Raw genomic sequence first — 17,498 nt, 5'->3', positions numbered from 1 at the left:
AGCTTTCTCATCCCTTTCTGTGTATTACCTAACCTCCATGTCTAATTTATAAATGTACACCCCTTCCCCTGACTCCCTTTCTCTCTGTGTCTCTCTTTAACTGCAGTAAGTTTGCATAATTTTACTCAGTACAACATTCACCACGCTGTGACCCAGAGTCTGGACCCACCCGGAGGCTTCTGGAAATATTGCATTTAATTAAATCGTGTTATTGCACAAATATTATTTATTTAAATTCAGCACTAAATTGTCTCTAAACCATGTAATAGCTTTCCAGCTGCTTTGAAAGCCTCAGCAGTGCCATTAGAGGCTAATTCAGAAAACCTCCATCTGAGTTCTACCCAGAAGACAACGCTGATTCTCCTCATTTAGGATGCTTGCTGGAACAGTGAATCTCAGACATTATAGCCACTTAGAGCAAGATTGCTGATGGTAGTAAAAAGGGGGGGGGTAAAAGATCGACTGAGAGCAGTTTCCTCAATAACGCTTTATTTATTTCATTGTAAACACTGACACTCGGGTCTGTAAGTACATAACATTACATGGACAAGAGGGAGTGTGTGTCAGAATAAGACGGCTGCAAGTCAAATATCTCATAATGGGTAAATTAGGAAATTCAAAAGGATGACTTTACTCTCTGTAACAGCAACAGAGAAGATGTTGACGACATCAAATAGGTGGTATTTTCCTTTAAAGGCTCGCTGCCTTGTCAGACCCTGGTCAATGCCCGAGTTTCTATTCTTTTGAAAAGCAGAGTGCACCATCAAGTGGTTACTCTGTGCTCTACCTCTAAAAATCTGTCCTTTGTTTTGGTTAAAGAAACCATTGTGCAAGCACTCTGGGGTTTTCACATTAGGAGAAACAAGTGAATATTTTGAACCTTTTCTATCTGCATTTGGTTTGTGTGTAATTGTTGTCACTTGTATGAACTCTAACAATCCTAACAGTACAGACAGTTTTAACTGAAAACTGCTGACTTCAATTCACAATATCACTTATAATTAAGTTTGAAACAATCTTTATGGAAAACAGAGATACAACTATTTAATTTATTTTCTAATTGTATCAAACAGAAAAGTAGTTTTTCAAACACCCCTTGATAACAGTTTGGAAGTATTTAATACCATTTGTGAACACTAATCTAAATCAGACACTGTTAGATTTTGCTATCACATTCAACATTACCACTTTCCTTTTGGTAGAAGATTTCCACCATATTTTGAAGTTCTGTCTTGATGCTGCAGCAGTCTGCTCTCACTCTGACGTGCTCCAGGATTTCTCTGAGGTCCTCAGCTCTTCTTCTCCTATTGATCAGAAGGACGGAGCAGCCAGAGGGGCAGAGGAGTTCTTCTCTCTCTAAAGCCAGTAAATCTTGTAGGTACTGCTGGGGTTCGTGGTCCATTAGCACCAGGTTGAAGCCTCCCCCGTGTTTTTGATCAGGTTCAAGAAATGAGCGCAATGTTGGGATGGCCTCAGCTGAGCTAGATGTCAACACCTGGAACTGAGGGGGATGAGAAAATGGAAGATCAGAGGTTTAAAATCTCTTTGTTAGATATTGGTTTCTTTTTCATGAAGTTGTGGTAATCATCAAAAGTTTGTGCCTGAGAGTGTTTGAAGCCGGCCACCAGTATGATTTCTTCTCCTAGGTCTGCTGTGAGTGGATCCAGCTCCACTGTGATCAGTTGGCCTGCAGAGGGCAGCAGACGAAGCAGGCGCACTGAGCTGTAGCCACAGTGCATCCCCAGCTCCAACACCCTGGAGGGACGGACACGCCTCACCACCTCATCCAACGCCTCACCTGAGCCGACAAAACAAGCCTGGGGTTACTTTCACTGTTGGGGTCCATTTGTCATTTGGATAATAAATTTAGAGTAGTTCGATGTGTAATGTGCCTTTACTGACAAAAGGACTGGACGACTGACTAATCACATTATACTGAAATCGTGGTATAATGTGCCATATTCGTTTTGTGTTTGCGACTAATTACTAATCTGGATTGTCAAAAAGATTGATTATTTAATTTAAAGGAGTTCAGGTTGATATACTGTGAACATGGGAGAAGCAGTTTCCTCAACTAACGATTTTCTATCAACCTGCCTGTAGGCAGAACAAAGTAATTAGACTTAATAACATAATTGTCAGTATTATTAATTCCATTGATATAATGTCTAATGTGGAGTCTCTTTTCATTCTGCAATGCTGAAACAAATCTCCAAAGTTACAGACTTATTTTTTAAAGTAATGAGTTTTGACGTTTTCATAAAGTGTCTTTAAAGACTAATTTTTCCTTCTACCTTAATTAACTTCTGGTTCAACATTTAGCCAATGCTTTAACACCTTTACTACTGCTGTTCTGAGCAATGCCTGTTGAGTTATTTGAACATAAAACAGAGAAAGGAACGGGTAGTCAGTGGGAGCGGTCTGCGTTCTGCCACACTGGCTATTAAAGCAAGGGAAAGAGCACCACTCTCAGGAAGCTTCATCAACAGCAACTCACTAAATCAGCAACATTAGTTTCATCCATGCTGCTCTCGTAATCCCTCATGTTCCTTCACCACATTTTGTTTTACACGTTTCTTAGTAGCTATTTATTGTACATTTCTGTAAGGCAAGGTTTTGATTGAATACAATTTTCCCTTTAGTTGAAAGTCCAACCAAACCAAAGGTATAGTCTTTCAACTGACTGACTTCAAAGCTTTGAGCTCCTGATCCAAATATCCAGATGCATCACTAATTTCAGGTGTAAGTAGACTGGTGTAAAGCTAATCTTAACTTGTGTACTATTTTGAACCGACATTAGCCTACTACTAGTTGGTGAATGAAGTGATTCTCGTGCTTACTTACCAGTCTCTGGACCGATGCATAAAGAGGGATGTGTCTCAGTGTAAAGGTCAAAGGTCTCCAGGACACTGTCAACTTTGCCATGGGTGCAGTTTGAGAACAAAAATGCGTGGGTGCTCCTGACACACACTTTCCCTCGCACCAGCCCCAGTGCCCAGCCCAGAGCTCGACACCACAACGTAGAAACTTTGACACGGACACGGCTGGATACCATGATGATGGTAACAGGAAGTAGTGGGAGAGACACCGCAATCAGCCACATTTGGATGGATGCTGGAGATAAAGTGAGAAACCTCAAAACCTGTGGATGAAACATGGAGAAGCTGAGATAAGATTATATGATACATAAGAATTTTCAGCAGATTAATAAAGCCATACAGTAAATGGTGTGATATACTGTTTTAAAATACTGGGGGGGGGGTGAAATTGTTAAATGATCTGCATCTTAGCACTTTCAAAAAGCAGTCAAGATAGGATTTGCACCAGTTTTTATACATTTACATTTATATATTTAACAAATAGGTAAGACAAACATTAGCCTTTGGCACCCCCTGCTGGCTAAATGTGGTCATTCTGCACTGTGGTGGGGAGAGAGTCTGCAGATGCTTGTGTCAGTCAAACAATACAACAGGAGCTTATCCTGAATAAATAATGCAATTGTGTTGGAAACTTGCAGACTCTCAGCCATCCTTCTGAGAGAAGCCACTTCACATTTTATTGTATTTTACCACAAATGGATGTGCAGCCCCTTTGGGAGTCAACTTAAAGTAAACACAGTATATCACACCAAGATTTTATTATTTTTTTTAATGAGCAGTTGCATTTTTGACCTATAAAATCAGTGTTTTATCATTATATTATTAGTTTACTAGAATAATGTAAATCGTTATGGTTCAGAATTGTAGGTCTACATAATTTTACATACTCTGTAACATGAGCAACCATAAGTCACAAACGAAAACACATCGGAACAAGCTTGTTAAAAAAAAAAAAATCAGAAAAGTAGAAAACAGACTCTGAACTGGAATTTTAATAAAGATAAAAATAACCTCATATACGACTTTTTCACAAAGTTTGCAATAATAAACATGTGTGTTTAACTCTGTGTAGGTCCAAACAATAAACCCTTAGGTATTCTAGTAGCTGATTAAACAAAAAAAGAAAGTTGGCACAGAAGTAATAACACAATAGCAGTTGTACTTACCAAGCTGCCTGTGCAGGTTCAAAGTGCGTCCTGTCAAACACAGGTGGGAGTCACTCTGGCAAGTCAAACACGTGACCAACATACGTTGAGAACAGCCTCAGTGAAAATTAAACCATGATTTTCTCTTCGATGTAGATCTTGCGGGAGAAAAATCAATGAGAAGGAAAAGCACGGTAAACTGTTTGTAGTATCCAGGAAGTAGACGCCTAGGAGACAGAAGGGAGGTGTGGCAACTAGTGGATACACACAGTAGACGTGCATCGGAAAGCCCCTCCTGCAGGTTTTCAGTAGTGCTGCATTTTTCCCCAAGAGGTCAGCAAAGATGTATGAATATCCCCATCCCTGTGGGCAACACTGGAAGTCTGCAGGCCCTGGAAGTTGAGTCACATCATCTGACCTAAAGGCTTCCTTGACTATAAGATAGGCTACATCAGACAACAGACAATGGCCATGGAGGAAGTTTCTGATTAAAACATGGTTTAAGTGTACTCAAAAAAAAATGCATGAATAAAATTAACAGTTCATTCATTTTGCCCAGAAAAGGATTTTCATGTTAACAATTGTATGATTTACGGAGGGTATCCCAGGTGAAATTTTATGTTTACCCAACTATTTGTTTGCAAAAGCAGCTTAGTTCTGTTTCTTTAACTTATCACAGACACCATCATTTGCATCAAGATTACATTAAAGATTAGGCTAAAGTATGAGATGATAGGCTATGAGATAGTGATCAGCAAATATTAAAGCGCCTTAAAAGTATCATTAAGTTAATTGTTAAATGCCTCAATAACTAAAGGTCACAGGTGAATCTCAGTTTTTGTGTGCATTGGCCGTAAATCGGTGAACTCTCTGCTCTGTCACTTGCCCCATATAACGAAAGTGGGTGTGAGATCCCCAGTGTGTCGCTGCCCTCATTGGCTAGTGGTGGAGCGGGCGCTTGCTCTGAGTATTTTTGGCCATTGGAGCGAATCATACTGCGGTGTGTGCTGGTCCTGTCAGTCTGAGTATGTAAAGTTAGCCAACAAGTGCTGGATTACCACCAGCATCAAAGAGGGTTTGCAACCAAAATAAAAGCCTTGAATACTGACAGACAAATAAGGACTCGACCAGTGGGAAATCTTGTCAGACATAACTGGCAACAATAATGCAACACTGTTTACTGTTTTTTATACATAACTCAAACTATGATAAATGAAAAATACCATAATGATTAGGGTAAGTGTACCTATTAAGCCCACGTACCATATAAGCCCACTTGTGACTTCTGAGTCAAATAAAAAAAAAAACTACATCACCATTTTTGCTTGTTCATGGTTCTTCCAATGAAGCAGCTTGTTACATAAATTATACTTTTTATTCTAAGCAAATCAGATTTGTCAATCTTGAGTTATCGAAGCATATGTGTGACATGTGCCTGCTGCTCCCGAAGAAGTTGCAAAAAAACTTCAGTGATTTTGATGCCCTGAAAAAACAATATTTATTCCATATTTCTACTCCGACTTTAGCTAAGAACTCATTTGTTACCAAAATTTAAGAGATTAGTGCTTTAAATAAAACATGTGTTAGAATTTTTCTAGAATTAGAAATTGTTTTTCTTTTGAATTCAAAATATGCATTTTAGCATGCTAGCAAACAGCCCACATGCCACTGCACACAGCCACTGCATAGCATTGTTCATTGCCATGACATAAAGCATGATAAACATGGATAGTTTACATTTTTGTATGCAGAATATCCTATTTTATTGTTAAATTGATAATACATATGAATATTTATCTTTATTTATTTTTTAATTAACATTTTTACCAAGTGGGCTTAAAGGGGACAGTAGCAAAAAAATCACACCATTTAGGGCAGATGTAAATGAGTATAGCTAATTACTTAAATACATGATCAATTAATACTTTTCATGTTATGTTAGTGCAGCTTATATAGATTCATGTCATGTAGTTGTTTTTAAATGCCATGTGTGTAGAATAAAAATATTCAGATTTTTAACCAGTAATTCACTGATGTTCCCTTTAAGCCCACCTGCTCCCATTAAGCCCACTGGCTGTGTTTCAATGGAGAGTTTCTTCCTTTTGACTTTTGAACCACTTTCCTGCCTAAGTTTGACCTCACCTAATCAATCAGCTTCATAATTCAGATAATTAAATACCCAAATTTAAATATTAGTGATATTGCATCGGCCAATTCATTCATTTTATTCATTTTTTCTATTTAAGCTGTGTTTTTATGTTTAAAAAGTTATTTGTTTAGTTGTTAATACTGAAATTGATTAATTTATTATCCTTAAAATAGTATTGAACCAGGAAACTGTCTTTCTCTCAGTCATTGGGTCTTCAGAAATCTAGATAAAAACACTTTCAACCAGCTGGCTGGACCAGAAAATTTGGCCAAATGTAAATGCCAATTGTATAATGTAGGATAGAGATACAGACAAAATGACAACAGATATTGAAAGCTTAAGTACCGAAGAGTAATTTCTATTCTAATTTTTATTTTGTTCATGAATAGTTTTTTGGCTACATTCCAAAGAAGACATGTTGTAAGTTTAGCTTTTTCTGTGTTGACAACACAGCAAATAGGCCGATCATGCCTATTTCAAATGCCGTTTACAGGGCCGAGGAGAGGAGTGGAGACAAAATGAAAATAGCTATTGAGAGCTAAGAGATTACATATTTTAATAGAATAAGTTTGGATTTTTAAGATTTTTAAATATATATATGTATTTATCAACAAATCATGAAGTGGGCTTATTTGGAACACCCATGGGCTTAAAGGGTACATTAAGTACCCATTAAGCCCATGCCAGATTTTTGGTATATTTTGACAAATTAAACAATAAAAACAATAAAAATTGCTATAAATGAACGATTGACACTTCAAATTAGACAATAGACTATCATTTGAACTAAAATGTTTTCACTTAAATTGGGGTGGTATATATTAAAAATGGCTGAAAAGCAGATTTGGTGGGCTTAATAGGTACACTTACCCTATGTTTAAATAAATGCCCATTCAAACAACACCAGACTAGTTCTAGATCAAAATCCAGGACATTTTTTTGAAGTCAAGACAACCTAACCCAAGACCGTGTCAAGATCAAGACCAAGAATTTGAGGGGGCAGACAAGACCAAGACCAAACCAATGCAAGACCGTTTTCAAGACCCTTTAGTGCCAGTACTCATACTAATCATGTGACGTATACATTATTCCTTGGCTAGAAAGAAAAGAAGATTTATAACCATATCTAATTGAAACAAAATTTTGATTGAACAAAATGACACAGCAGCACATAACCTGCTAGTCTCCTCCCACTCTGGTGAAACCAAGTTTTTCCAGATGGTTAAACAAGCAGATACTTTTAAAATGTATAAAACATTTTTCATTATTGAATTGCATTAATATATAAGCTTTATTTCAGACACAGGTCCATATCACATTAACTTACATTACACAAGCTGAACAAGTGTGTCACGCACACAAAAGAAAAAAAATGTCAAAAAGATGTAGCTAGTCGATTCGGAGACAGGGCCACGACCTTGAGAACTAGCATCACCTGAAGAAATTAAGCTAGCATCAACTCGCATCCCCAGAAGAAATTCTTGACAAGTCTTGTCAGATGGTTTTAATCATGTTTTAACTATTTGAGAAGGGTTTTCGCTTACACGTGTCATGCCTCAGCCACCCAGCTCAGCTTTAGCCGTTAGTGTTAGCATCGATGAAAGCTGTGCACTGTTACAAAAACAATAACGGTAGGCCTACATTACCCGTTATTGTTTTGGTCTAGATGGGTAATGTAGGCCTAACGTTATTGTTTTTGTCTATGTAAAGTTATAACATTGACTGAAAACCCACCTTGAATTCGGGAGCTTGTAGTTGAGCTGCTTCCCTGACCCTTAGAAATGCTGTGGTATCCTCTTCCTCCAGGGTTTTGGCTGTTTGAGCTTATTCCTTGTACTGGGCATCGAGTTTAATCACCTCCGTTCACCCATTTTGCGTACCGTATTCTTCTTCTTCTTCTTCTTTTCGTTTTACGGCGGTTGGCATCCAGGTACCGTATTCTTACTTTTGTTTTACGTTTATTACTGTTCTCAGTTTCTCCTATTTCCTGTGTGACGATTTGAAAGTGGGCGTTGTTAATGATGGGGTCACGCCATTGGTCGGCCACATACTGGACTTCTCCCATTGGTCGTCTTTGGTCTTTCAAACAGTTTGGCGCGAACACGTCCACAACGGCTACAGCTGCGAGTAGACATGGCCGCCGCAGCGTTTACCCGTGGAAATCCACCAACAACAGGTAACAGGTGTGGGTTTTTTGAGGTCAGGGAGTTTAGGCGTTCCTGTGTTATGGTTAGTAACAACTTATTACTTGTAACAACTTGTTACTAACAAGTCATTTTACCATTTTAAATGAAAGGTATCTCATGTTTTAGCAGACAGGTGCCATGTTTACATGTCATTGAAATATTATGCTATCTTCTTCTGTTTTCTCTTTGCTCCTTTTGGACATGAGTTACACAGAGCGATAGATATCGCTCTGCATACACATAGCTTGAAAAGAGTTGAGATTGACTTATCAAAATCTAATCAGCTATAAAACGCCATAAATTAGACTACATGTCAGATCATCAGTGGCAGACACACACAAGCAAAAACGTTTTCACTTATCGGTCTCTTTCTTGTTACCTATTTAATGTTTAATTATTCGTGTTTATGCACATCCTGCTGCTGCTCATCTTGGCCAAGGCATCCTTAAGAGAATAAAAATAAACTAAAGCTGCTACACAAGTGGAATGAAAGGACAATATTTGCCATGAAGCACTTCAGACTAGTAGCTACTGGGGTAAAAGTAGGCTTATTTTTTGTGTCATTTGGCAGCCAGATGATAATAAGCCATGGGCAAAGTAATCAGTAGTTGCCAATACATTTTTCAGTTCATATAAAGTAAAAGTGAGAGGGATGAAAAACAAAAAACAAAGAACCCTTAAAAAAAACCCGTTTCAAATTGTTTTTAAATGTGGACCCCAGTAAGACTAGCGGTGCTTTAGAGCTCAGCTATTGGGGATCCCCACAAATAAACAAAATTAGCTTTGTTTGAATGCACCTCAATAATGCAGTTTGAGTTTCCACTGAAGCTTTTATTTTGTATGCTCACACCGGAAGTCGCGTGTGTGTGTGCCTGTGGTTGACTTGACGCTGGTTGCCTCTCCACAGACGCCGACAGGAGCGACAGCGGAGAGCAGCAACTGGTTCGTGTGCCTCGCCGGTGCTGCTGCTTCTGCTGCTGCAACACCAACAACCTACAACCGACGGAGGAGACCGGGCAGACTGACACGGCTCACGGCTGATTTCGCTGGAAATACCGCGGCTCTGAGCTGCTTTGTCACATTTTCTTAAAAAAAAAAAAGAAAAAAAGGAAACAAGCTTTAAATACTTGGAAGAGCTGCGCTTCTACGCCAATGGCAAGTCCGGTTGCAGACATAGGACAGTCTCATCATCAGCATCAGCACCCAGTGACTGAGTCGGCCGCAGACTCCGCGTTTCAAGAGGCGCAGAAATGGATAGAGGTGAGTGACAAGAAGAGGGGAAACCAAATACTGTGGAAACTCTCTAGTGACTCTGTGCTTCCCTTCCGCGCAGGTGTTTTGTTGTGTGGTAATTGTGTGGCCTTAGTTACTGGTTTGCAACCTGTATTTGCAGCGCCCTCTCCTTTTTTTAAACGGCAGTTTGATTTTTATTGCTTCGTCACCTGTTGAAATGTGACTCAAACAGCAACTATTTCACTCAGACGAGGACAATTTTATTCCTATGAAGTACCCCCGGAGGAGACTTAAAGTGTGTTGCGTGTTAATCGCATATATGCTGATTTATCTGTCCTCTGATCTTTCTATTGTAAAATTCCTCTATTAACTTGTGTCTGAGAAAAGCTAGTGCCTAGTTGATTTCACCCAAAAAACAAACATAGTTAGCTACTTATATGTACCTGTAATGGTAATAACTATTGTAAGGGAGTAACATTCCTCATAGGATGGTGCACATATTTGTAGGGACCCTCCTGAATGTTGCAGCAGGCTTTCAGTTGTTTTTTGGTGAGGGCCATTGTACAGTAGCTCTGGCTGCTGTGGGGCCTGGTGCATGTTTGGCTGAAAACAATGAATGCATCATGTGGAATGGATTTTTGCCTCATTGCGAGCCCGGTGAACAATCACACAAACGAGGTTTTGTTCTGGGAGAATTTCAATCACGACACTTGCCAGCCCCCATTGCGTTTGACTTTGTCATCCTGCAGTGAGCTTTCCTCTTGTCAAACCGGATGATTATCACTTACACATTGTTAGAAATGTAGTCACCACTTCGGAGGTTTACAGAAAGGCTTAAATATCAGATTTGAAGCCCACTGTGATTTAGTATGGCAGGACTGTTTGTAGGGATTATAGGGCCTCCACATAGCAGAGGACCCCCCCCCCCAGCCTCTCCCCTCCTAACACAGTAGATTTGTCATTTTTATGTATATATTGTAATGTTGTGTAATTGTTCTCTACTGTTTACTGCTCTATCTTCTCTTTCTTGCCGATAATTGTTGCTACTCAGGTGTGTTGCTTCATTTGAATGTAGGATAAGCAGCATAAGCACTGAGGCTCTTAATAATGCAAGTGGACACCATGAATAGGTGAAATGTTAAGAAGTAGTACTGGCTTAACCATTGTTGTCAATGCATATCACTGTCAGCTGCCAAACTGCATTTATGTTAACAGGATTGTTCCACCTACCATTTGCATTTCTACATTTTACAGGTATGCAGCAAACAGTCAGATTTCTCATTGCTAAAGTTCGACACTTTGAGTGTTAAAACATGTTGTGTTTTATCCATTAGTCTACTTTGGGATGATAATTTAACACTATTTTCAACTCTATATCCTCCTAGCATCTAATATATGTTTACATGTTGTTATTAACATGATGTGTTTAAACTGAAATGAGGATATGGAGGTACATGACATCTCAAAGTAGTGTTACATATGATAGATCCTCCTTAAGCGTGTCAGAGGCCGTTACAGGCCTACTTAGTATCACCACACTCCTCTAGAGGCCCATATCACATCTTTAAAAAGTCACTACTGACCTAGAATCTCAGAAGCAGCTCAGGGCCGAGGGCTGAAAAGGTGGAGAGGAACTGATACTGCTCCTGTGTTGTTCCTCTATCACCCTTTCCCCCATGGGGGCTGATTTCATTACCTATACACACCTGGTGATGGACCCACTCAGCCACCTCAGGGAACCAGAGACAGGTCACTGGTTCTTTAGTGAACGGATGAACACAAAGCCTCAGTCAGCAGCCCGATGGCCAGGCTTTGACTGCCTATATTCAGCTGCTGTGTCATATAAGGTGTCAGGACTTGAGGCGAGAGGTTGTAACAACAGCTCCTGTGTTCGCCATCTATTGCCAGTGACTAATCAGCACATGCAAAGAAACAGCGGCGACCTGTGTTTCTGGTGTGGTGCACCTCGTCTGTCATTCACCTTGGTTGGAAACAACCTCTCTCCTGCCTTTTGCCTGTTGTTTTTTTATTCTTTTAATGATACTTGCAGCTGTTAATCCTGCAACTAATGGAGGAAACAAAGACCCCTGTGTGTGCTACATTAAAATACATCATTAAAAAGTGTGACTCAAATAGAAAACATTTGCATATCACAGATTTGCCATGCACTGGCATGTTGGATCACCCCCTGGTAGTTTTATAAGGCCTGTTCGTACCAAGTTTGTTTGAGATGATTTGTTTCTCCTATTAACTTGGCGGTTTGTTTTGGCAGGTGAGAATAATATGAACTTTGCCGCGCGCTAGCTGACCACATAGAGACCCTCAAGGCTGCTGTTGAAAATCAGATTTATGCCTCTCTGTCAACATGTTCTGGTGGTCCTGACATGGTTGCATCTGGGGTAGGAGCTGATTTATAGTTTAGTGTAAGATATTTTTCTCCTGTTCATTGCTGCAACGCTCAATGGACGTGGCCTGAATTGTGAAGCTGACATGCGTTTGTTACATATCAAATGTAATCCTTTGCACATGTGTCATGGGTAACGGTGGGAGGGCTTGCACTGTTAATGACTTGTTGAAAATTGAATTGAGACATAAACTCATGTTCATGTTGTTTGCACTTTAACAACTTTGCTAGATGAGGAAATGCAGATGAATGAGGTGTTGCTGGATCTTGAACTTGCCTCTTGTTTTTTTCCTGTACTAACAATCTCTAAACCAGCACTGAAAACATGTAGGAGCTCAAGCTGACCAATCACAGCAGCTGTAGTTGTTTCTATGTGCTCTCACTAAAGCACCAACACATCTGCACTTGTGAGAAGCTGCACGCCACAAGCAACTAGGTTTCATTTATTCACCACAGTTTTGTCAACTGTTATCGTCCACTTTTGAACAAGAAAATGTGCCACTATGGGAACGAAGCTCAGACAAAATAGCATTCAACGGTACCGTCTGTAAAAACCCAGCACCTTGATATGAAGTGTTCACACCTGCGTTCATTACTTCCTCGACGGCCGCTTCCTCTCACCATCTCGTCAGTGGCGCTGCAGTTAATGACGGTGTTTAAGCTCCTCTGAACTTCAGAAGAGCCAGACTGGTCCTTTGATGAGTTTTGAGCCTGATTGATTTGTGTCTCATAGCCACAGGGAGTTTGAGTGGATGGGAACCCAATGATACGATCTGACTGGCTCTTTTTTTTTTTTTTTACAGAACCCACACCTTGGTGGTTTGATAAATTGTCTTTCTTCTCAGTGGTGGTTGAGGAATATTTTGCTGCTGGCAAATTCATTTAAAAGAAACACAGTCAGATGATAACTTGGAGTCAGACTTGAGTATTTTAACCAGTGGCTTTGTTAGATTTAAACATTTCTCAAGAAACAACATCCAATATAAAAATAAACACACAGCATGTATTAGTGAAAATGCAACTTATTTAAATTATGTAACTCCAGTAAATCCAGTTTCACACACGAGTTGTGAGACATTGTATTAGTTTACATAAAGCCAAGTACAACAGTTTAAGCCCCTGAAGTATCTCATGTTGTTTGCTGGTTTTCCTAAGGGAGTCAATCATATTCATTAAAATTAAATTAAAAAAAAAATTAAAAAATTAAATTAAATTAAGTCTAATAGACTGTCAGTTGTTGCCAGAAAGTCTGTCTTTTCACATCTCAGAACACACTAGAGGATTGCTCAACCTCTCTCAGACTGTCTTCATACTTTAACTTGGGTCTAGTCTGACTACTTAGGATTATTTTTATGACAGATTTATCCGCTTATTATCTTTTTGATTAATTCGTAAATTGTTTGGTCAAAATTTGTGATAAAATGCCAATCACAGCTTTCAAGAGATGAGAGTAAAACCTAAAGTTAGTCTTGTTTTACAGACCAAACAACCAAAACACAAAGAAGTTCAGTTGAAACCATTAATCTTGGACAGAGAGGAAACAAGTCCCTTCATTTGAGAAGCTGGAAACTGAGGATTTTTATTTTTCACAACTGTTTAACAACTGAAGAGTCAGTTGACTCATTGATTCATGATTGACTTATTGTTTCACATCTATCATTTAAATCAAATAGGCCCAATTTATAAGGGGAATATTGACAATTTATATAGTTTCTTAAAGGGATAGTTCACCCAAAATTCAGATTTCACTCATTATCTACTCACCCTCATGTCGATTAAGGGCTGGGAGAATTTTCAGAGTCCTCCGTGCCTTCTCTGAGTTACGGGGGGGTCCCCGCAGCAGTATTTGTCCATATAGTGGTTGTGAATGGTGCTCACTTTTCTTCGTCCAAACAGACACACCAAAAACCACCCAAATATCTCCATACTGCTCGTCTGTAATGTCCCTCTTGTATTGAAGCCCCGACATGAGAAATTGTTCCGAAATAAATTAAATAAGTGTCTCAGTTCACTGCTCTTCCTGTGTCACCGGCGGAACAATTTCTCATGTCGGGGCTTCAATACAAGAGGGACATTACAGACGAGCAGCATGGAGGTATTTGGGTGTTTTTTGGTGTGTCCTTTTGGAAGAAGAAAAGTGAGCACCATTCACAACCATTAAATGGACAAATACTGCTGAAAATTCTCCCAGCCCTTAGTCGACATGAGAGTGAGTAGATAGATAATGAGTGAAATTTGAATTTTTAACTTCATTGGCTTTACTGTTGCTCAGTGGGAGTTCAGGTATCTGCCAGTGACACTCAGCCTCTGTTTAAGCATGTTACAACTGTGTCATGTGTCTAAAATGTGTAGTATGTGTAAATAATATTTCTTGGCGATACGTCTGGTTTTTTCCAGCTCTTGTTTAAACTTGCTCAGTCACTCTTCTCCATTTGTTCTGTATTGTCTATGTATCTCTCTTTCTTTCCCACCAGCACCACCAACGTCTCCCTCTGCTCCAAGTCGTGGCATGTTCACTTCCATTGTGATGTGCCTTAAGAGAAATAATGATAACATCTGCATCAATAGCTGATATCAATCCAGTGATATCATTGTGTGAAGCAGACAAACCACACCAGGCTGATCCATGTTTTTAAGTCGTCTCTTCAATCAGTTCAGTGTTATTGTGAGTGAAGATTTAATCCCCGCTATACACAGTATGCTTCTGTTAGTTTTTGATATGGGTACACTGCTGCAATATGTAAGCAGTCAACTAGCCTTGGGCCAGTATTTGATCATGTAGTATGGTGCAATACTTACCACCATATGCAATGTTATTTGTACTGTAGGGAATGTTTTTATTCATATATTTCTTCATTATTTTCATTTTTTTTGTGCAAAAACCTAACACAATCTCACAGCTGCATCCAGTATCCAACCTTGTCAGTATCTGTTATTGTTTTATGTCCCAACTGAAACAGAAAAACGTGTTTTTTGCACAATAAGTCACGTAGTACGGCACAATGGAAGACGTCCAGCAGTGGACTACGCTGCCAAACAAACATGTTTGCATGGTGATTGATTGTAGCCCAAGTGAAGCACTGACAATGGGAGCCAACTTAATGTGACTGGAACGAGCTCCAGTTTATCAGGTGAAAGTGCCAGATGGGACCAGACCTGATGACAGCCCATGGTGTTTGCCACGGAAACTGTGTAGGAGTTAAACTGCCAGGAAACAATGAGCCAAGCCAAGGAAATTGTTATAAAGTGGGTAATTGTTTCCAAGAGGAGTGTTTTTGACACTGATGATCCTCACACCCTGTAAAAGCAATATATCATCTCTCCACACTGGTATAGGTATGGATAAGATGCATCCCTGTTACTTTGCAGAACTCTTCATAGTGTTTTGCACAGTTTTGATTGTGTTAACAACATACAAGTAGGTTTAAGATTTGCGCTCAGGTCAGATTGGGATGAACTTTTGTTGGAGGGCTATGTGGAAACAAGATAGTCAGAGAGGAACTGTTTATCTCTCATGAAATGAAAGAGAAACTCAGCCCAAGTGGAGAGATGCCAGAGAAGCTGATATGTGTTGCTCCCTTAATGTGTTGGCTTTGCTGACTGAAGTAGCCAGTCTTTAGCAATTTTTTTTTTCACAATTGTTTCAATTGTAGATAAATCAATGTTGATGTTTCCAAAGCGCCTTGAGTCCTGTGAAACTGTGTTGGTTGGTTGAGCTGGAGTCCTGATTGGCATCATTAGGATGAGGATCGCCTGCGGTGCTGTGTTTGCTGTTGTGAAGGAATTCTGTCAATTGTGTTGATGTAGACGCATGTAGGGAAGGGAATAGATCGCTGTCTCCTCCTGTCTGATTTTCAAAGGGTGTCATGATGGTTTGTGAAAAGCTCCTAACCAAAAGGTTTCAAGGTCAATCCCACTGAAGCTAATGCACCTTCGTCACCATCTGTATATCCTGTCTGTCAGGTGATACCTGGAGTTTAACTTGCAAAAGTTCATAATCCATACAAGTATGGACTCCTTTTTTTTCCTTTTTTTGTTGGATATCATGACAGCAACATCTTTTGAAATGCAAAACCACACACACCTCTCTGTTTTTGGCCCCAGGCTGTTTTGATAAGCCGGTTTCATATACATAGAAAGATCTGCAGTGTCTCCGCATGCAGTCGCTCCTGAGTCCTTCCATGATGTCATTCCCAGTTGGGGGGCATTTTCATTCTTTCCTACAGACTGGGCTGATGTGTTAAGTGCCGAGTTTCTCTTCAGATGCACTGCTATGACTACAAGCCACGGAAGAATGTAATTTTAGAAGGAAGTATCTGTCAGAGGAGTGTTCAGGTTGTCCCCCCCATCACTCACCTTAATGCTCTGATGAGCTGGAAATCCAACGTCTACCACAACCCCACCCCCCACCCCCACCCCCCATCATTGACTGTGCCGCTTGAATGATGAGTTTAGGGTACACAGTTAAGTGTATTATTCCAAGTTGAAGTTAAACATTGCCATGATTTATATCAGCTGCTTGTGTCTTTTGCATGTTTCTCTGCTTTCACAGCTACAGTTTGACATCTGTTGTTGGTCTGTTTTTATCATTGTGGTTTGGTCGCAGCATTATTCAATCAGTGGATCATCGTCTGATTCATGCTAGTTTTATACTTTGATCAAAGAAAAAATATGCTATAAAATGAGATCTTTAGCTTTTGAAGAAATAAGTAAATTCATAAGAAACTGTAGAAATAAAGTGTAAAGTATCCACAATAGTTTTTTGTGACCCTTTTTTTTTTTTTTTTTTTTTGCTTTTTACAATATTAAAAGATACAGGAAATGATGATCTTGAAAAATGTATCCACCCTGTTTGTGGGATGAAGCACAGCCTGTCTCAGTTATTGTGAAATGAGCTCTGTCAGCCGTAGCTCCAGTACTTGGAGAGTCATTTAAACGGTCTACACCGAAGCACCCAAAGAACTATTGATTACAGAGCTCACAACATAACCATACACAGTCTGCTCAGTTGAGCTATGGCACTATGAACCGCTATAGCTGTTGCAATATGATTTAACCTCCGTTGTTGCCAGCAGCACATAAATCAGCACTGTACAGGCCTCAGCCACTCACGCAGATGAGAAATCCCTGAAAGTAAGATGCTAATCACTAATCCTGTGGTTATGATCTTCTTAATCTCGACAGCAGCCTTCTGTCCTCTCCTGGTGAAGCGGAGAAAAGACCTGTTGTGTTGCTTTTGACATAGTGGCATTAGTGAGTGAGATACAAGAACAAGGGATCAGCAAATTCACTTGCACATTGTAGATTTGTATATTCTTTTATCTCTGTTTCCTAAAAAATGATAAACAAAAATCCATATTATAATACAAATGTCAGCAAATGCCTGTTGCCTGCCAATCTGGGTCCAGATGGGTCTTTATGACCACGCACGCATGTTTGGGTTGAGAGGTGATCATGTGGTGGATTACCAAAGTAGATGGAGATTAGCCCCCCTCCCTTTCC

The 17,498-nt window shown here is 39.6% G+C and overlaps 2 protein-coding genes across 15 annotated transcripts in view; one reads left to right on the top strand and one right to left on the bottom strand.

The window, feature by feature from the left end:
- Window positions 1-472: 472 nt before the first annotated feature.
- On the bottom strand, window positions 473-4,262 carry LOC146979360 (transmembrane O-methyltransferase-like). The gene is made up of 4 exons (XM_085789177.1): window positions 4,046-4,262; window positions 2,845-3,142; window positions 1,602-1,798; window positions 473-1,501 (listed from the first exon to the last, which is right to left on the bottom strand). The coding sequence occupies exons 2-4, from the start codon at window positions 3,101-3,103 to the stop codon at window positions 1,157-1,159; spliced, it is 801 nt and encodes a 266-aa protein (XP_085645303.1). The 5' UTR covers window positions 3,104-3,142; window positions 4,046-4,262; the 3' UTR covers window positions 473-1,156.
- A 4,965-nt stretch (window positions 4,263-9,227) lies between these two features.
- LOC146979359 (LIM and calponin homology domains-containing protein 1-like) overlaps window positions 9,228-17,498 on the top strand; it is a 98,686-nt gene continuing 90,415 nt past the window's right edge. For 10 of the 14 annotated variants that reach the window (XM_085789193.1, XM_085789191.1, XM_085789186.1 and 7 more), the window contains exon 1: window positions 9,228-9,619. In XM_085789193.1, the coding sequence (XP_085645319.1) occupies window positions 9,512-9,619 (108 nt within the window). In that variant the 5' untranslated portion in view covers window positions 9,228-9,511. The remainder of the gene's footprint in view (window positions 9,620-17,498) is intronic. The other 4 variants (XM_085789199.1, XM_085789201.1, XM_085789198.1 and 1 more) reach the window with 1 other exon arrangement.

The sequence above is a fragment of the Trachurus japonicus genome, chromosome 10 (assembly GCF_045865225.1).
Source record: "Trachurus japonicus isolate A0001 chromosome 10, Traja_1.0".
Classification (NCBI taxonomy): Eukaryota; Metazoa; Chordata; class Actinopteri; order Carangiformes; family Carangidae; genus Trachurus; species Trachurus japonicus.
Note: the sequence above shows the minus strand (reverse complement) of the source record. Positions and strands in the feature narration are given on the sequence as shown.